Below are 19,074 nucleotides of genomic sequence, written 5' to 3' on the forward strand. Positions count from 1 at the left end.
TGGGTTACTTGAATTTGGGTTAGCATTGTAAATGAAGGATGTTTTTGAGGTTGTTTCCTTTCAGCCTGTGGTCAACTTTAAGCCCAAATTTCATCTTTTTATTACATGGGAAAATGAGCATATTCTATGTGGTTTTCAAGTTCAGAATGTCATCTTTCCAGATTATTTAGCCATGTATGCATTGAAGTTTTCTATAAAGAGTTATGTTAGTTTTTAATTTTGAGTGCTTCCTAAGTGTCTATTTGCATTTTATAGACTGAAAAAAGAGTATTGTTATTTATTGTCTAAAATTATTCTAAATTCAATCATTAGGTCTCATTTACTTTAATTTGTGTTTTCTAGACTTGGAGGGATGTTCCAAGTATATAATTGTGATTCAAACCATATACTGGGATCTTTAAGAAAATTTTGAATTGAAGTCTTTTGAGTTGGCTGATTAGCATTTATCAAATTCTATATCTCATTAGTGAGCGGTGGACTTATTTCCTTTACTTTGAATCTCTAAAGTGGTGATTTAATTTATATATTTAAAGTGGTGAGTCGATACGATCCAGGCAAGGTTAAATTCGGATTTTGACGTAAAATGTGCAACTATCCAGTTTTATGGCAAAAGTCATAATTCTCAATCCTACCATTGGATCAGGCTGCAATTTTACGTGGAGTCTCCTAACATGTTGTCCTACCTTGGGTTAAAATATCATGTCAATCGGATTTTGGCAAGGCATCCAAACACAGGTCAACAGAGGTTATACGGGTTTTGTTATTTACTTCCTTTTGACTTGTTGATTTCCTATTTGGCTAGGATTCTTTTCCTAAAAGGATATGGAAGCATATTTTGGAAATCTCCTAATTCTACAAAGATCTTTAATGGGCTGCAACATAGTTTCCAAGTGTGGCAAGGATTCATAAATGTTTCAGAATCCTTTTCTTACAAGGATTCCTTATTCATCCTAGCTACAAAAAGGAAAGAAGATTTCAGAATTAATTCGACCTTTAGATTTGATTCTCCTAGCTTATATCGGACTTCTAAAAAGCAACAAATCTGATCCTATCATATTTAGGATATTAAATTTTGATTTATTTATTTTATTTTTATTTTCTTCTTAGTTTAGGGTTTATTTATATTATTTGGGTTTAATTGTAAGTGGTCATCATATAAGTCCACATAAGGGGTCCATTAGGGTTTATTTAAGTCTAGAGTCAATATAAATAAAGGCATCACCAGACATGTAAGTTAGACAATTCAGATTAATAAAACTTCTTGTTTGCCGCACTTTTTGTATGTGTGTTGGTGAGATAATCTCCCTTCCATGGTTCTCTAAAGAACTGAAAAACGACTTATTGAAGAACAACTGTCTTCGTGGCGTCATCCTTATACTTCTCGTTCACGAATCAATATTTGTTGGGTGGGGGTCTCCGTTTCCAATAGTATTGGTGCCTAGGTACAAGTTATCTTTGTGTCACACTCCTATCAAACCTGATTTACTTGGCTTTCTAGGAATTGGCGTCTTTGAGTGTGGGTTGTGTGACCATGTGATGACGAGTTTCGCATCATTAGTTGTTTCCATCTGAATATTTTGGGTTTGAAACCTTACAGTGGTGAGCAAAAAACAATTTCTTTTATGTGAGTGGCCTTTGTTTTATTGTTATCAAGAATTAATCAAGCCCTTTAAAATCAACTCATCAACTTACATTTGTAACTCTGCATGCTCAGTTGGACACATTAAAAAAACTGCCTTGTTTGGAAGCATAACACCCAGAATGAAGTCAATACAGTGTTGCATATCCATTATTAGAGGAAGGCCATATGGTATTTCTTAAGGAACTACATCAGAAAATCCATCAAAAAAAGGTTACACTTCTGGAGGCAATTCATTTATTCCATCATTTTCCTAAAAAGCGACAAGAGCATAAAACAAATTGATGTGGACTAGCCCAGAAACACCAACAAGGACCCATTACATGTTCCAAATGGTCCAATAACTTGGTCCAAGACAAAGACATTGAAAGAGGCATTAAATGCATTGGTTTTGAAGGTTTCCACCAAGTCAGAATTAAAAGGTCCATTGGAGTATCAAGAGGAGACCCTAGTACATCTTATCCATGTGCAAGAGGGGTCCAATACAACCTTATTTTGGCCATGAAGTGAGGACACCAAAGGAAACAAAAGAATCCTACTACAACTTGAAAACAACATGGGTGGCTACCTTTTCCTTTTGTTTCTAGGATTAAGGGGCTGCATGGAAGGCTATAAATAAGCGTTGAATCATTTCTGTAATATTTTACTTCATTCTCTTCTTCTCATGGAAGAACAAGGATTTAAAATTAGGGGCTTTATTTTTATTTTGATAGCTACAGCCCAAGGCTTATTTGGGCTTAATTAATATTTTGTTTTCAGTTAAGATCCAAGGCTTGTTTGGATTAAGTTATAGGCTTTTCAGTTTAGGGTGTTGGGCCAGTTTTGAGTGGACCTCATATAAGTTCACATAAGGGGTCTATTAGGGTTAATTTTTCAAGGACTATTTAAATTCATGTAAGCCAAAATTTTGGCAGCTTTGATGAATATTATTTTGAATTTTTTAGTTTTAACGTGTGAGAGTGATTCTTGCATTCTTTAGTTCTTGAATGAACTGAATCTGACTTATCGAAGATTAACTGGCTTCGTGGCGTCATTCTACTCATTCCAATAGTGTTGGTGCCTTGGGGTAGGTTTCCATTGTGTCACACTCTTATGAGACCTATTTTGGTTTTCCGAGATCAAATCTTAATCTTGATTGTGGGTTGCGTGACCACGTGACCACGAGGTTCGCATCAGTTGGTATCAGAGTTAGGCTCCGAAACAAGGTCATATCCTTTTGTTGTTTTTGATTTTTTTTAGTGTTCCTAATACGATCCAGGCAAGGTCAAATTTGGATTTTGACGTACAATGTGCAACTATCCAGTTTTATGACAATAGTCATAATTCTCAATCCTACCATTAGATCGAGCTATAATTTTAACTCAATTGGACATTATTTACTGTAGGTTCCAGATTTCGACTTAACTCGTTGTAAACGAGTTTGTTTTGCGTCAACTTTTAAAATTCAGATTCTTTTTGTTGTTTTCGTTTCTTGTAGTTTATTTTCATCATATCCAACATATCCGGGTGTTGTTTCATTATTTTTCATATCTTGTTTTTGTTTTTTATCCATTGTTCAATATGCTCTTAGAGTTGCTGGATTTGCCTTCTCATTTTATCCATTTTAAGAGCATGAATATTCCTTTCAAATTCTTGCATGTTATTTGCGAACAACAATGATTGTAAAACAAAAGCTCTATTTAACCAACTTGATACTAGGATGGTATTAAAATTCAACAGCAAAGGTGAACTCACACTAAAGAAAGTGTTTTTCTCTCACTACACTAAAGTTTTGAAGTGAAGAGATAGAAATACAAACAACTCACAAATCTAAAGATACAGATAAAATCACCACTTTATAGATATAGAGTCAAGGAAATAAGTCCACCACTCACAAATGAGATATGAAACTTGATAGATGCCAATTGACCAAATCAAAACACTTTAATTCAAAATTTTCAAAAAGATCTTAGTACATGGTTTGAATCATAACTATATACTTGGAGCATCACTCCATGTTTTCAAATAACCAAATTAACATAAAATGAGACATAATAATGGAAGTTCGAAGAATTCTAGACAATAAATAACAATAACTTGTTTTTGACATAGGAAGGGCAAATAGTCTACCTAAGAAGTACTAAAATTAGAACTGACATGACTCTTTGTAGAAAGCTTCAACTAAACAAATGACATTCTGAACTTGAAAACCATATAGGATAGACTCATTTTTTCCATGCAATAAAGAGATGAAATTGGGCTCAAAGTTGTCTACAGAATGACATCAAACAACCTAAAAAACATCCTCCATTTGTAATTCTAACCTAATTGAATTTAGCAAAATTCTAACCTGAATTCAAGTAACCCAACTCCATTTGGATCTATAAAGGGACACTCCTATGCTAATAATGGTGCACCAATCCTGATGTGAACCTCGTGATCATGTGGTCACGCAACCCACACGCAAAGACACCAATTCCCGGAAAGCCAAGTAAATCAAGTTTGATAGGAGTGTGACACAAAGATAACTTGTACCTAGGCACCAGCACTATTGGAAACGGAGATCCCCACCCAACGAATATTTATTCGCGAACGAGAAGTATAAGGATGACGCCACGAAGACAGTTGTTCTTCGATAAGTCGTTTTCAGTTCTTTAGAGAACCATGGAAGGGAGGCTATCTCACCAACACATATACACAAAGTGCGACAAACAAGAAGTTTTATTAATATGAATTTTCTTCCTTACATGTCTAGTTATGCCCTTATTTATAGTGACTGCAAACTTAATTAAAACTTTGTTTTGAGCTAGGGTCCAAGGCTTGTTTGGATCAGGTTATGGGCTTTTCAGTTTAGAGTTTTGGGCTAGTTTTGAGTGGACCTCATATAAGTCCACATAAGGGGTCCATTAGGGTTAACTTTTCAAGAACTATTTAAACTCATGTAAGCCACAATTTCGGCAGCTTTGATGATTATTATTCTGAATCTTTCAGTTTTAACGTGTGAGAGTGATTCTTGCATTCTTCAGTTCTTGAACGAACTGAATCTGACTTATCAAAGATTAACTGGCTTCGTGGCGTCATTCTACTCATTCCAATAGTGTTGGTGCCTTGAGGCAGGTTTCTATTGTGTCGCACTCATATCAGACCTATTTCGGCTTTCCAGGATCAGATCTCAATCTTGATTGTGGGTTGCGTGACCACATGATCACGAGGTACGCATCATCTATACTGCTCGGGAGACATTTGAGAAGGAACGACATATTCACATGTTCAGATCATACGAGACACGACACTTTAATTTCTTCCTCTTTCACCAATCAAAAAGAACTCATGTACAGAAATAAACCACGGGAATAGCTTATAGCTGAGAGCATGTCCAGCTTGATATTAGCGCACCAATCCAACTGAGCTAGCAATAAGAAATCAGATAGCTATTTGGCAAACTAGCAACCCATCCTGGAAGTTTAAAACCAGAGAAAAATAGATTGGAGGCACAGATGATTCATGAAGAGAATAATAACAAAGATTAACCACAAAACCATAATTTTTTACATGCCAAAAGGATTACAGTTAATCCAATTATCCACAACAGCTGAATTCACATCCTTGACAGTATTAGAAACTGATGAAATTTAAAGAAACAAAATCTATAGAAAATGACATGTCATGACTTTGCATAAAAGACTAATTGATCAACCCCTAGCTTTTCAACCTTTCATTTACTCGCATTATCCATGTTTTAACTACAGCCAGTGCATAGCCTGCTCAGGAATCTTCAGGTGGCTGCGGTGTTTGCTGTGGCCAAATCTGCTGGGCCACATAAGGGCTAGACTGTTGGCCATAAAGAGATTGATCCACCACAGGCTTTCTTACAGTCATCCCCGGAGCAGAGACCTGGGGAGCAAGCTGATGTGGCATGTAATAGTAGGGAAGAGCATCAGGTGGACCTCCAACTGGAAGACTCCCTCTTGGGACTGATGCTAACACCTCATCTTTCAAATCCTCCCTTGGGACAATATCAACCAGAAAATCAAAAATATCAGTTCTTGTAATTGCTGCAGCAATGTCATTCTTTTGAAGTGTTCTCCTTTTGTTCTCCTCTGTGTGATTCCAAGAACGCAATGTCAGTTCTAAAATAAACATCTCACAGGCCCTGGCAAATATGACAGGAGCTTCAGCTGATATCATCCTTACATCTTCATCTGCCTTCATAATCTTCTTAATCCTAGCCAAGGGCAGGCTATGGTTCTTAAAATCAGCAGTCTGCTCAATTTCTTGATACTGATTTGCCCAGAAAGTTTGAAGTTGTTGCTGCAACTGTTGCTGCTGTTGTTGGTAGATGTGCTGGTAAGCAAGTTGGTGTTGAGCAAGCTGAGCTGAAGCAGCAGCAAGAACTGCTGGTTGAGTAGGAGATTGAACTGATCCAGTTGCAGAAGGTCCCATCATCTGGTTAGGTTGATATGAAGCCATTCCATAAGCAACCGGAGCTGTCCTTTCAATCATGCCTACTGTTGGAGGCTGCCCATGGCCTTGCTGGTCCATTCCACCAGGGTTAGCTGGCTTGGCAATGTTGTTTATGCTACAATTTCCAGTTAAACAACCAAATACACAAAAACTGTCAGGCTGTGTTGTAGGAGATAAAAGTATCTACTTTCAAAGCCAGATAAAGGTGATAGCTTCTTCCATTTATTTTTTCTTGGGACTTAAATGTGGTAGCTGCTAGCTTCTAACAGGCTAAATCAATATAAACTCAAAGAACCTCGATTTACACCTTAGATATGATATAAACAATTAACATAGAAGACATCTTCAAGACTGCTAAAGTGTATTTTTGAATATATATATATATATATATATATATATATATATATATATATATATATATATATAATAACAGTGCACCTTTTAAAAATACCCCTTCCTTTGAACGAGGTTTTTCCACGAGGTAATCCAGGTATCTGTTTTACTAAAAAAAAAAAAAAAAGTTCCACTCTTCGAACCCAGATAACTCATAGACCACCTGTGAACATCAATGCACTAAAATAGAAAATCGTGAAAGCAGAGCTTTCTGATAAATTGTGAAGCTCCTCTATACATTTTCCCAGCAACCTCCAGAATTTTACAAGCAATACGAGGAAAATGTTAATCAAAGCATTAAGGAAAAGTTAAACCAATCATCTACAACTTGATATTCCATTCAAGTTATGTTTGCTTTATGGCAGGCAATTGATTGCAGTGACAGAGAAAAAAAAAATTCCCATGAAAGACAAGAAGATTCCAGCCCCAACCCAAACTGCCCCTCTCTAAAATCAATACAACTCACCAGCAATTTGTACCTGGATGACCAGCAAATTAATCATGCACTGCAATTCATCTAATCATTCATTTGGACTCTAGGGTTTAAGAATCTCGCTGAGTTAACTCAACTTCAACTCAGTAAATCAAAATAAATAGATAAACACAAAGCACAAACACCCTGTAATACTATAATGATCAGAATCAGTTGCATGCGTTCTTAAAACCGTAAAAAGAACACAACGAACTACATTTAAGAAGAAAATCAAGACATTAACCTAACACATGATTATCTATTTTCGTAAAAAAGATAAAATAAAATTTATTCGTTACCAGTCCTGTCCTGTCTGATTCGTTCGTTGAACTTGTGATCTTCCTCTTAAAGAAGCAAAAGAAACACGAACAACTGACAGTCAAGTCGAGGGTTTTAATGATAAAAAGAGAAGTTAAAAATAGAAGAGGGGTTTAAGTTTAATGTTAAAAATTTAAGAACTGATTACTTAATTTAAAATCAAACTTAGTTTTTTGTTTATAGTAGTAAAATAATAAATAAAGGAAAGGAAAGAAAGGATCGAAGCGTATTAACGAATTTTGAAGGTTGGATTTTGATATCTGTGTCAGTCGCCAATTTATTTCTCTCGGAAGTTGGTGGAGCCGACTCCAAGTCCAAGTCCAACTCCACTAACAAAAAGAAAAAAAAAAAGTCAGTTCGGTTCCGCTGATGGTCTGCAATTGCTAAGCATAGCTGTTAATAATACAACCCGTTTGGCATATTGACCCGAAAATATTAGAGTTAAAAATTATATTCTTAATTGAATAATTGAATAGGATAAAACATTAATGTTGTGAAATCTGGTTGATATTATTAGATTTTAATAAATTGATTCCAAACATGACTATGCTATTATAAAAAAAAATATTATTTTAATAAAAATAATTAATTCAAGTTTATCCAGTAATTTATGAATTAATTCAATAATCTACTTACTTAAAGTATTTTTCAGTAAGCTTTTAGGCAGGATTTCACAATTATACTAATGATAGTATTTTTCTTTCTTATTTATTTGACTTTTTTATCAAATTATAAGTTTACCCTTCTAAAGTGTTATTATTCTAAAATACAGAGGTTTTTTTTATGTAATATAAAATTTAGTCTTTATAAACTACCTATATTTGTACTCAGGTCACCATATAAAAACTAAAAAGTACATTGATACAATCCAAGTAATATCAAAAAATCTCTTAGGAGTTACAATTGGTTAAGTCATAAGACTTAAAGTTACGAGGTTCAAAAAGATTTTTAATGAACTTCTTTAAGACACATAAAATAAAGTGAATTTCAAGAAGATATTAAATAATAACATACAAGTCTTAATTAATTTAATTCATATTCAAGAAGAGTTTGTAGGTGGGTATTCAACATTACAAAAAGATTGGAATAAAAAAAAATATCAATTTTAAATTCTCTCTCCTATATTTCGATCATAACTTGATCTAAAAAAGGAAACTTTAATGTGATTATAGTTGAATTGGAAAATATACACTGATAGTTTGCCAATAATATATGGCACACCATTTCATTCATTGAAAAGAGAAAGAACCGTGCATTTGAAGTTAAGTTTTGATTTTATCAATAGATTATAAAAAACAACTTTAGTTTCATTTAAATTAGTTGGGCTATTGTTTTATTTATCTTTTAGTTATTATTAGGTCTTTTAGAGATATTCAAAACTTTATTTAAATTTAGGTTATTGGATTATTATTATTTATTATGTTTATCCATATTCTTTCTTCCTAATTTCAGCTAGGGTCTTGTTTTTTTCTTTTTCTTTTTTTTAAAGCCTATGCTTATCTTATTTTTTTCAAAGTTTGCATCAAACCATGTATTAAGAAAAATCATCTTACTTAAATTCTTGATTTTGCCAAACACATCAAAGAAGAATTGTGTTCTTGATTTTTATCTTTTATCTTTATTGATTTTGGCCTAGAATAAAAAAGAAAAGAAAAGAGATCAAGTTCTTGCTAAATTGTGTGGGTAAAAAAGGGAAAAATTATAAGAATTGATTGATTGACATATTAGGACATAATCAAATACAAGCACTTTAGTTTTAGGGTTGACTGAAATTTTCTTAATTTTGTCGAATAAGTACATACCAAATCTTGATATTGTCAAATTAAATTCTTATTTTTCTAGGATTATCTTACCTTGTTTCATTAAAAACTTGGTAAGTATAGATCTTTTTTACTTTATTTTAATTATTTTCTTGAAATTGAATCTTGATTTCTTGAATCAGTTAGGTCTTTTTGAATCTTTAACATAAACTTCATTGTTTTTTATTTCGTGTCTTCTTTTTGTCATTATATTTCACATGAATTCTCATTATTATTCATAAATCTATCCTCAATTTTATTTTGATTAGTTTCATATATTTCTTGATTCTTGATTATTATAAAATCATTACATTGTTTTGATTGATTATTTGATAAGTTGTTTAGTTATCTTTAAGAACCCAAGTAAGCGAATAATGAGGTAAAGGGCATGGTGAGATTATTAGAGTGAAAAGCCCAATTGAATTGTGTGAAATACGAGTGGAGTGACATTAAATCGAGTGTAAACATTTAAGGGAGTGTGTGAGTAAATTATTATTTGTCACTAACCTTTATTATAGGTATTTACAATATCATCAAAAAGTGTGACACGATCGAAGGTGAAGAAGGATCCTATAGAAAAGACAAGATAAGTTAGAGATAATGATAGTGGTTTTGATGGGAAAGATATATAAATTGAGTATTGAGATGATTAATAGACATAATGATCATAGTCGTAAAGGAAATGAGATTAAAAGATCTACTAAATGAGCATTTTCTTCTCTAAATGAAAGTGTAACTGAAAAATTTAATGATGATAATATAGTTAATTATGAAAGGAAATCTTGTACAAGATCAAACATTATTTAAAGCAAAAGATGGTTTTAAACAAAAAATAGGTTTTTGTTGTTTACATAAGGCTAATTTTATCTAACCAAAAGCTAGTATTATCTAAAAGATTGACTTGGTGTGAAAATGTTTTTTTTATTTTTCTTTAAATATATAATGTAAACGTAAAGAAAATGTATTTAATATCAACTTATTGACTTCATTTGTCATACATTAAGAAGCAAAGGCCCTAAAATACCATTATTTGTCTTGTTCTCAAAGCTAGTAAGCCTTGACGTATAACTAAGTTTTTTATTTTTAAATTATCCGAGTGTTGTGTTCATAGGCATAGAAAATGATTCATTCATTCATTTATTTGATCCAAAGCATGTCATTTATTTGGAAAAAAATTAGTGTAAATACTTTATTTATTTTACATATAGTAGTTAAATTAATACATGATAGATATAATTTTAATTTTAATTTATTATTTATTGATATAATTTGTATATATCATATATTTTTTTCTTAAATTTATAAATTATAAGTCAATATATAATGTTAACCTTAAAAAGAAAACAAAAGAAGTTATTGAACCAATTGGAGAGTTAGCAAAGTATTGTTGTGCCAAAAATAATAAGAAGTATTTATATTTCATAGGATGCATTAACTCTCATCTCATATTTCTAATATTTGATAATACAAAAAAAAAAAAAAAAAAGATAGACTTTGTTTTTCTAGCCTGACTAAGCTACCATCTAGAGCCAAACAAGTTCACCATTTTTTCTCTATGCTCTCTCTTTCTCTCTCTTCTTTCCCTCTCTCTCTCTCTCTGTTTTTATTATTATTATTATTATTATTATTATCTATGTTGACTCTTCTATATCAAGTTGCATAAGCTAACTTAGACAAGCTACCTTAACATGAATGAGCTGCAAAATAGAACTGTCACTTCATGGTGAAACAATCTAGATTTTTTCAATGTGGGCTATATATTCTTAGGTTTAGCAAGAGAGAGAGGGATTTTTATCATCTCAATAACACCAAAAAAACACTTCAATTATCTCTATATCTATACTTTTTTTACATTATATTTTTCTTAAAAAAACCCTAAATTGACTTAAGCATGGGAGGGTTATTTTGCAGCTAACGCCTATTGCCTAGCCTATTATTATGCACAAAGAAAACCTAGGTCTAGTGAAGTTTTCTTAGCTTTATTAGTGGCACCGTCTATGGGGAAAAAATCTAAACAAAAAGCCTTGTTTGTTTCTTGTCATAATCTTTCTTATACAGGATCTTAAAGTCTTTGTGGCGAAAAAAACTAAAATACTAAGAGAAAGAGTTATTGGCCTACCACCATCCTCACCAGCTCTAATAGACCTCCAATAGCTAGCTCAGCAGATGAGAGCACTCATAAAGACTATGCTAGCTACTCAGTAACAACTCAAGGCTCTTTTTGTCTATCCGCTAAGTAGATTAGAGCACTTTATAGAGGTTGTGCTAGCTACCTAACAATAACTTAAGACTCTTTTTATTTATCCACAAAATATATCAGTTTTTATATAATTGTTTGCTCCTTTTGTCACACTATTTATACCTCATGTACAATGAAAACTCCAATTCCCAAAAGAGACTGCCCAAAACAAGATGGAAAAATATAGACACCATTCCTTTACCCTTGCAAGGAGTAGATCATGTTACCATAAGGAACATTCTCACATAGGATTATCTAAGTATGGTCTTCATAGATAAAAAAAAAAGAAAAAAAGAAAAGAAGTATGGCTCAGGGCCATAACCTTTGTTATCGACCCCATTCTCCCACAAAGTCTCACTCTAGCACTCTAAAACTTAAATGGCTACACATACAAAAATAAAAAGGACTCAAGTCAGATATAAGATTCACCACTATGTTATAATGTGTTGAACACTCGTCTCCCCATGAAATTTATAGTTGTCAAGATGAACTTGGACAACTATGATGGCTTATATAAATCCTAGAAAACATGTTCAAACGTTAGGAGCAACTTGAAACTGGTGATTCAGGATACCAATGCCATGTATAAAATACTCATTACCACTTTTCAAGAATTTACACAAGCTTGGTACCATAGTCTGAAGTCTAGTTCCATATCTAGTTTTATGACTTACATAACAAACTAATCACTTGTTTCAGTATAAGCATTTATGCCATAAAAAATTTAACCAAACTCTTCTCCATCACCCAGCTAGAGAGAGAAAGCATTAAAGCCTATTTGAAAAAAAAAATTAATAAAGAGATGTTAAATGTAGAAAACCTGTTGAAGCCAATAACGATAAAAGCCTTGATCAATATAGTACACAACTACTCCATGTGAGAACATCTCTACACACTACTTGATAGAAGTCTCCTTAATGTGAAGCAAGTTATGGAAAATCATATTTGTGTGGAAGAAGCAAGTGTATCATGATAGGAGGAGCATCCTCTCTTTCACAAATAAAGAGAAATATCTTCAAAACATGCTAATAGATGTCCCCCTTAAGATAACTAATCATTTAGGGATAATCTTATAATTTCTGCAATAACAGATTGGTATACCTAGAATCGATGACTACTCCATTGAATACAACTAAAGTTGAAGTGTTGATGATAATTATGGGAAAAGATTATATGCAATACCCACCACTAATGAAGTAAGATGTAAGAAAGAAAAACCCAAAAAAAGTATTGCTTATTCTATAAGGATAAGGGTCATAGTACTAAGAGTGTTTTGCTCTGAAAAAAAAAAGAGAGAGAGAGAGAAAGGCTCATAGCAAACGACTATCTTTAATAGTTTGTAAAAAGACAATAAGAGAAACAAGGAGAGGGATTAAAGGCTCCCTATAAGTCTCTCCTAGAAATGTAAATGATTTTAGGATGAGATTCATCTGGTAGAGATTCTATTGGAAATAAAAAGGCTTATGGAAAACATATGCTATTGTAAAAAAATCTAAAATTGAAGGGGCGACACTTTCCCATGAAGATGTCTTGATAACTTTCATGATACTACCCAACTATAATATGTAGATGGTACTTATTAATGATAAAAGTGCTATGAACATCCTCTCATAGGATGCAATGACATAGATGGGTGTGGACACTTCTAAGTTGGCTCTAATGAGGAATTATTTTATAGGAATTGAAATGAAAAGAGTGCTAATAAAAGGTCCTTTAAATCTTTTAGTGACTATTAGAACATACCCAAAATGTCACACGCTTCAACAAACATTCATGGTGATCAAGATGAACCTCTCCTATAATGTCATACATGTTAGGCCCTTTCTTCATAAGATCAATATAGTTATCAACAACAGGTACGTGGCTATGAAATTCCCTATAGACAAGGGGGTGGCTATTTGAGAGAAAGTCATCTAGTCTTTAGAAAGTGTACATTAACCTATTTGAAGGGAAATAAAATCTTTGTGTGTGGAACATACAACACCCATGAAAGAAAAGCCTAAAATAAAAACATGAGCTATGGAAGAGTTGAAAATAGTTGGTCTCCATCCAAAAAAATTCCTACACCAAGATTGGGTACTAGATCGTGAGCAAGAGAAAGCCTTGGTAAAGCTCTTTAATATCCACAAATATAAAAAAAACTTCTTCAAGCCATAAAATATACTTGGCATCAACCTTATTTAGTAAAAAAGATAAATTTTATAGGATAACAATAAAAAGCCATCTTAGAGGAGATAAATAAGTTGCTAAAGGTTAGGTTTATCTGTGAAGTAGTGTACCTAGAATGGCTTACCAATATGGTCATGGTGAAAAACCCATATGGAAAATGGAAAATGTGTGTTAACTTTACCAACCTTAGTAAGGTGTGCTCCAAAGATAGTTTTCAATTACCAAAAATAAACCAGTTGGTTGACTTCATGACTGGTTTTGAGCATTTGAGTGTTTTGAATGCTAATTCAGGATATCATCAAATTCTTATGCATTCTTATGATGAAGAGAAGACATGTATCAATGAATGGTGAATAAAGTTTTCAAGAGTCAAATAGGTCAAAACAGGGAAGCCTATGTTGACGACATGTTGATTAAAAACATGAATTTTAAGAAACATCTTCAGAACCTGCAAGAGGTCTTTTCTATTCTATAACATCAATGATGAAATCAAATCTAGCCAAATATGCCTACGCCATAAAAGAAGGAAAGTTTTTAGGTTTCTTGGTTAGCATGAGAGGTGTTGGGCCCAATCCTAAAAAATTACAAGCTATCCTAAACATGATTCCTTCTCAAGTGTTAAAGGATGTCTAAAGGTTAATAGGAAGAATCACGACCCTTAACAGATTCATTTCATACCTTGAAGAGTGTTGCTTACTATTCTTCAAAATGCTAAAGATTATCTCTAGTTTTAAATGGATTCTAAAGTGTTAATGATTAGTACTTAAAAGTGCATATTTATCAAGGTTTTATATCATCATTTGGCACTTAAAGTATCAATAACTCCTTAACTAAAACATGTTTTATAATAACAAGTCTAATACTATAAAATGCTTTAATATATAGTAAATGTTTATCTTAAATGCAGGCCCTATCACATAAATCAAAGGATTGATTGATGAGTTCAAGTATGGAAATTGAAAGGACAAAGAGAGAGCTAAACTTAGAAAAGAGATGTTGGTGCAGTCCAAACTGGAACACTATTCGGTAATTGGGTCATATCTCGAGTTCTAGATGTCAAAATGATCTCAAATGTTTACACATATTCAGTAAGACATAGGCCTACAACTTTCATGTGAACACTAAGATCTAAGAAGGCTGTTTGCAAGTCCAAATTATAGCAACAACGGAGAAGTCCGAATCTGTCTTGTAGCCCGAACACTATTCAGTGTTTGGCCAATATCTGGAGTTCTAGAAGTCCAAATAACCTCAATTTTTTTTTCTTGAAAAGCTGAGTCAATTTCCTACAACTTTCATGTTTTCAAGTGGTCCCAGTTCTTATGCTAGCAATTTCGTTTTATTCATACAAGAAAATAAGGATTTTTACAAAGTCAAGAGTTGGCCACCCACTCAACAATTAGTTATCAAATCAATAATTCTGAATTTTGGCATATAAAAGGAGTCATTTGCCATGTATTTAGGGGCTTGATTGTTCATATCAAAAACTTGCTCTTGCTCTCTCTCTTTATATTTGTTTTTGTAATTCTTAAGTTTTGCTTTCATTAATATCTTGTTTATGCTTTTCATTTCATTTCCTTTCCTTAGTTAACCTGTATCTTATTTATGTTCTTGTTTTGTTTATGTATGTTTCTCTTCTTCATTATGTTTAGCTAAGTTTATTATGTCAAGGTGAAAAAGGTTACACTAATGATGTAAAAATAAGTATAGTGTAAACTCAACATGGACCTTAATGTTTAATATTAACATGTGTTATCTTTTTATCTGACTAATTCTTAATACCTTGCTTGTTAAATGGTTAATCTAGATTTGTGTTGTATAACACTTGGTACAACAAATGCTTGGTACTCTCATAGCCCAACCGTATGGTATTACCTACACATGTGCTATGAAAGGAACTTGATTTGTTGTTAACATAAGTTAGCATCATGAATTCCTGACAATATTTCAAAGTTTGGTGTTACGTAAATAAGATAATTAATATGATCATGTTAACAATTTATAATGAGCTATTAATGACAAATCATCCGATTGGAACCTCCTTTGTGTGTGGTTTCCAAATTGAGTAATAAGAGTTTATACTATACTTGTTTGAAATACCATTATTGGATCCTATAAACTTGACATTTGTTTTTATCATTGTTTAATTCTTACAGTAATCTTCCATCTCAAAGTTCTCATTAATTTCTTCCTCTTCTTTTTTATTATTACTACTACTACTACTACTACTATTTACATTCTTGTTATATTTTATGTATGTTTTGTGTTTGATCAAGGATCCTGACATTGTTGGTCTTGCCTTGTTCATTCGCATCAGAAATCTATTTATATTATGTAATATATCTCTTTGATCTTTTCATAAACTCAGTATATAGGCTGGAAACCTGTGACCCGATCTTTTAGATCATTCTCAGGTATAACAACGTCATGTACTGAGTATTATTATTATTATTATTATTATTATTATTATTACTATTACTATTATTATTACTATTACTATTACTATTATTGTTATTATTATTGTTGTTGTTGTATTGTTATTTATAATATATACAATTAACCTCTATGTAGTTCGACCCCGGTCTTGCCGGGTTATTTATTACTTCGACACTCCTGCACTTGGGAGAAGACATCAATCTTTTGGTCGTGTCAGCCAACAAGTCTTTAAAAAACTCAAACTCCATTTATCCTCCCTAAAAATCCTTTCACATCCTAAAAAAAGAGATTATCTTTTTCTTTATTTAGAGGCTGCAGATTTAGTAATCAGTGTAGCATTAATATGAGATAAATAAGGAATCTGAAAGCTTGTGTATTATGCATCAAGGTACTTCATGATGCTTTAATAAGATATATGAAAATTAAAAAAGTGGCCTTCGATTTGGTTAGTGCTGTAATAAAGCTGAAGTCATATTTCTACGTACACCAAATAATTATATTAACTGACTAGCCTTTCAAAGTATTTTTTTCACAAACTTGACTTGTTCATAATGCGAACCTTATGATCATATGGTCACACAACTCACAATCAAGATTAATATTTGATCCTGGAAAGCTGAAATAGGTTTGATATAAATGTGACACAATGAAAACATGTCCCAAGCACCAACACTATTGGAATGAAGTATGTTATAACCCAATTTTGGCTCGTTGACTTTTTAATTTAATTTTATCGGGGTTAAAATGTAAAATTAAAAGATCAGGGACATATTTAGATGAAAAGTGTGATTTGTCAATTTATGAAAAACTAGGGACTGTAATGTGCTTTTGTCATTATATCTTTATCATCAAGATAATGATAGCCATCCTTTTTTCGAATTTGATTCTTAATCAAATTCAAATTTCAAAGAAGAGAATGAGTTTATTTGGAACATTGTTTCTCATTTGCAATGGGACTCTTTCACTATAAATACAAATCCTAGTGCATGTGCCTAAAAGGGAAGAAATTACAAGAAAACCTAAGTTGAAGAATACAAAAAAAAAAAAAAAAAAACCTAATTGGTTGTATGACTAAGCAAACCCTAACAAACAAATGGCCTCCACAACCCTATCTCCAACCTAGAACCATTACAAATCATTGAGCCATCATCGAGGGTCACAACTTCTTCTCCCCCGTGGCTAGTTCCTCCACGTCTCATCTGGCGCTGCTCTATCTCTCTTCTCCCCATGGCAGCAGCTCCAAGGGGACAGAACAAATGAACAAAAACACAAGGACAAATGGAGTGAAAAGAGACCAAAAGAGAGAACAAAGCAAGCACAAAAACAGAGAGAACATGAGACCAAAAGAGAGAACATAGGAGAAGTGAACGAGAAACGACATTGCCATCATCTTCATCCCTTCGTCTCTAGAACTAGGCACGTTCTTTTTACTTTGTAATTTGTATTTGACATTGTGCGAAAGTAATTTTAATTACCTTTGCACTGTGCACAACATGCGTGAATAGTTCACGCATGCATGCAACAGTGGCCATCCATGCCTACTAGGTCTAGGCCAACCTGTACAATAAGGCTCGATCCAACCCCCCCAAAAAATAATATAATAAAAAATACCTTTATTTTTCTTTTAATCCAAATTGTGGATTTATTCATTAGCATCAAAGTAAGGATTGCTATACCTTTTGGATTACGTAATATTTACCAACGCCGGAGTTGAAAACATTTGTGATGTGGACCAGTCAAAAACACTAGTAAGGACCCATTACATGTTCCAAATGGTCCAATGACTTGGTCGAAGACAAAGACATTGAAAGAGGCATTGAATGCTTTCGTTTTGAAGGTTTCCACCAAGTCAGAATTGAAAGGTCCATTGGAGTATCAAGAGGAGACCCTAGTAAATAAGGGGTCTAATACAACCTTATTTGGGCCATGAAATGAGGACAACAAAAGAAACAATGGGTGGCTACCTTTTCCTTTTGTTTCTAGGATTAAAGGGCTAAATGGAAGGCTACAAATAAGCCTTGAATCAGTTATGTAATATTTTACTTCATTCTTTTCTTATCATGGTAGAACATGGATTTAATATTAGGGGCTTTATTTTATTTTGTTAGCTACAGCCCAAGGTTTATTTGGTCTTAATTAATACTTTGTTTTAGCTAAGATCTAAGGCTTGTTTGGATTAAGTTATGGGCTTTTTAGTTTAGGGTTTTGGATCAGTTTTGAGTGGATCTCATATAAGTCCACATAAAGGGTCAATTAGGGTTAATTTTTCAAGAACTATTTAAACTCATATAAGCCAAAATTTCAGCAGCTTTGATGATTATTACTTCTGGATTTTTCAGTTTTAACGTGTGAGAGTAATTCTTGCATTCTTCAGTTCTTAAACAAACTGAATCTGACTTATCGAAGATTAACTGGTTTCGTGGCATCATTCTACTCATTTTAATAGTGTTGGTACCTTGGGGTAGGTTTCTATTGTGTCACAATCCTATCAGACCTATTTCAGCTTTTCGGGATCAGATCTCAATCTTGATTGTGGGTTGCGTGACCACGTGATCACAAGGTTCGCATCAGTTGGTATCAAAGCTAGGCTCCGAAACAAGGTCATATCCTTTATGTTATTTTCATTTTTTTTACTATTCCTTTAAGTATTTCAGTGTTTGCGTCCATCTTCTTATTCTTCATGTTTGCTTCATTGATTAGTACTTAAAAGTGCATTTTTATCAAGGTTTTATATCATCATTTTGCACTTGAAGTATCAATAACTCCTTAACTAAAGCATGTTTTATAATAACATATTAAGCACTTTTAAATCTCGGATTCCACATGAACGTTGTAGGCCTATATCTTACCTTTCCATCCATATAAAGCAGGCCTAAATCCGAAATCTATAGCTCTAGATATGATCCAATTACCGAACAGTGTTCCCGTTTGGACTGTACCAACGTCTCTTTTCTAAGTTTGGCCCTCTCTTTGTCCTTTCAATTTCAGTACTTAAACTCATCAATCAATCCTTTGATTTATGTGATAGGCCTGCATTTAAGATATCTTAAATGCATTTACCATAAATTAAAGGTATCTTATATGATTAGATATGTTATTATAAAACATGTTTTAGTTAAGGAGTTATTAATACTTCAAGTGCAAAATAATGATATAAAACCTTGATAAA

General features: G+C 32.8%; 1 protein-coding gene across 2 annotated transcripts; it reads right to left on the reverse strand.

Moving 5' to 3' along the window:
• Positions 1-5,144: 5,144 nt before the first annotated feature.
• LOC118029778 (nuclear transcription factor Y subunit C-3) lies at positions 5,145-7,611 on the reverse strand. Of its 2 annotated transcripts, none has more exons than XM_035033709.2 (2): positions 7,247-7,611; positions 5,145-6,197 (listed from the first exon to the last, which is right to left on the reverse strand). In XM_035033709.2, the coding sequence occupies exon 2, from the start codon at positions 6,158-6,160 to the stop codon at positions 5,384-5,386; it is 777 nt and encodes a 258-aa protein (XP_034889600.1). In that variant the 5' UTR covers positions 6,161-6,197; positions 7,247-7,611; the 3' UTR covers positions 5,145-5,383. The 2 variants fall into 2 exon arrangements, with proteins under 2 accessions (XP_034889600.1, XP_034889608.1); XM_035033717.2 differs by lacking the exon at positions 7,247-7,611 and adding an exon at positions 6,521-7,235.
• Positions 7,612-19,074: the final 11,463 nt, after the last annotated feature.

Source organism: Populus alba, chromosome 10, assembly GCF_005239225.2.
Source record: "Populus alba chromosome 10, ASM523922v2, whole genome shotgun sequence".
NCBI lineage: Eukaryota > Viridiplantae > Streptophyta > Magnoliopsida > Malpighiales > Salicaceae > Populus > Populus alba.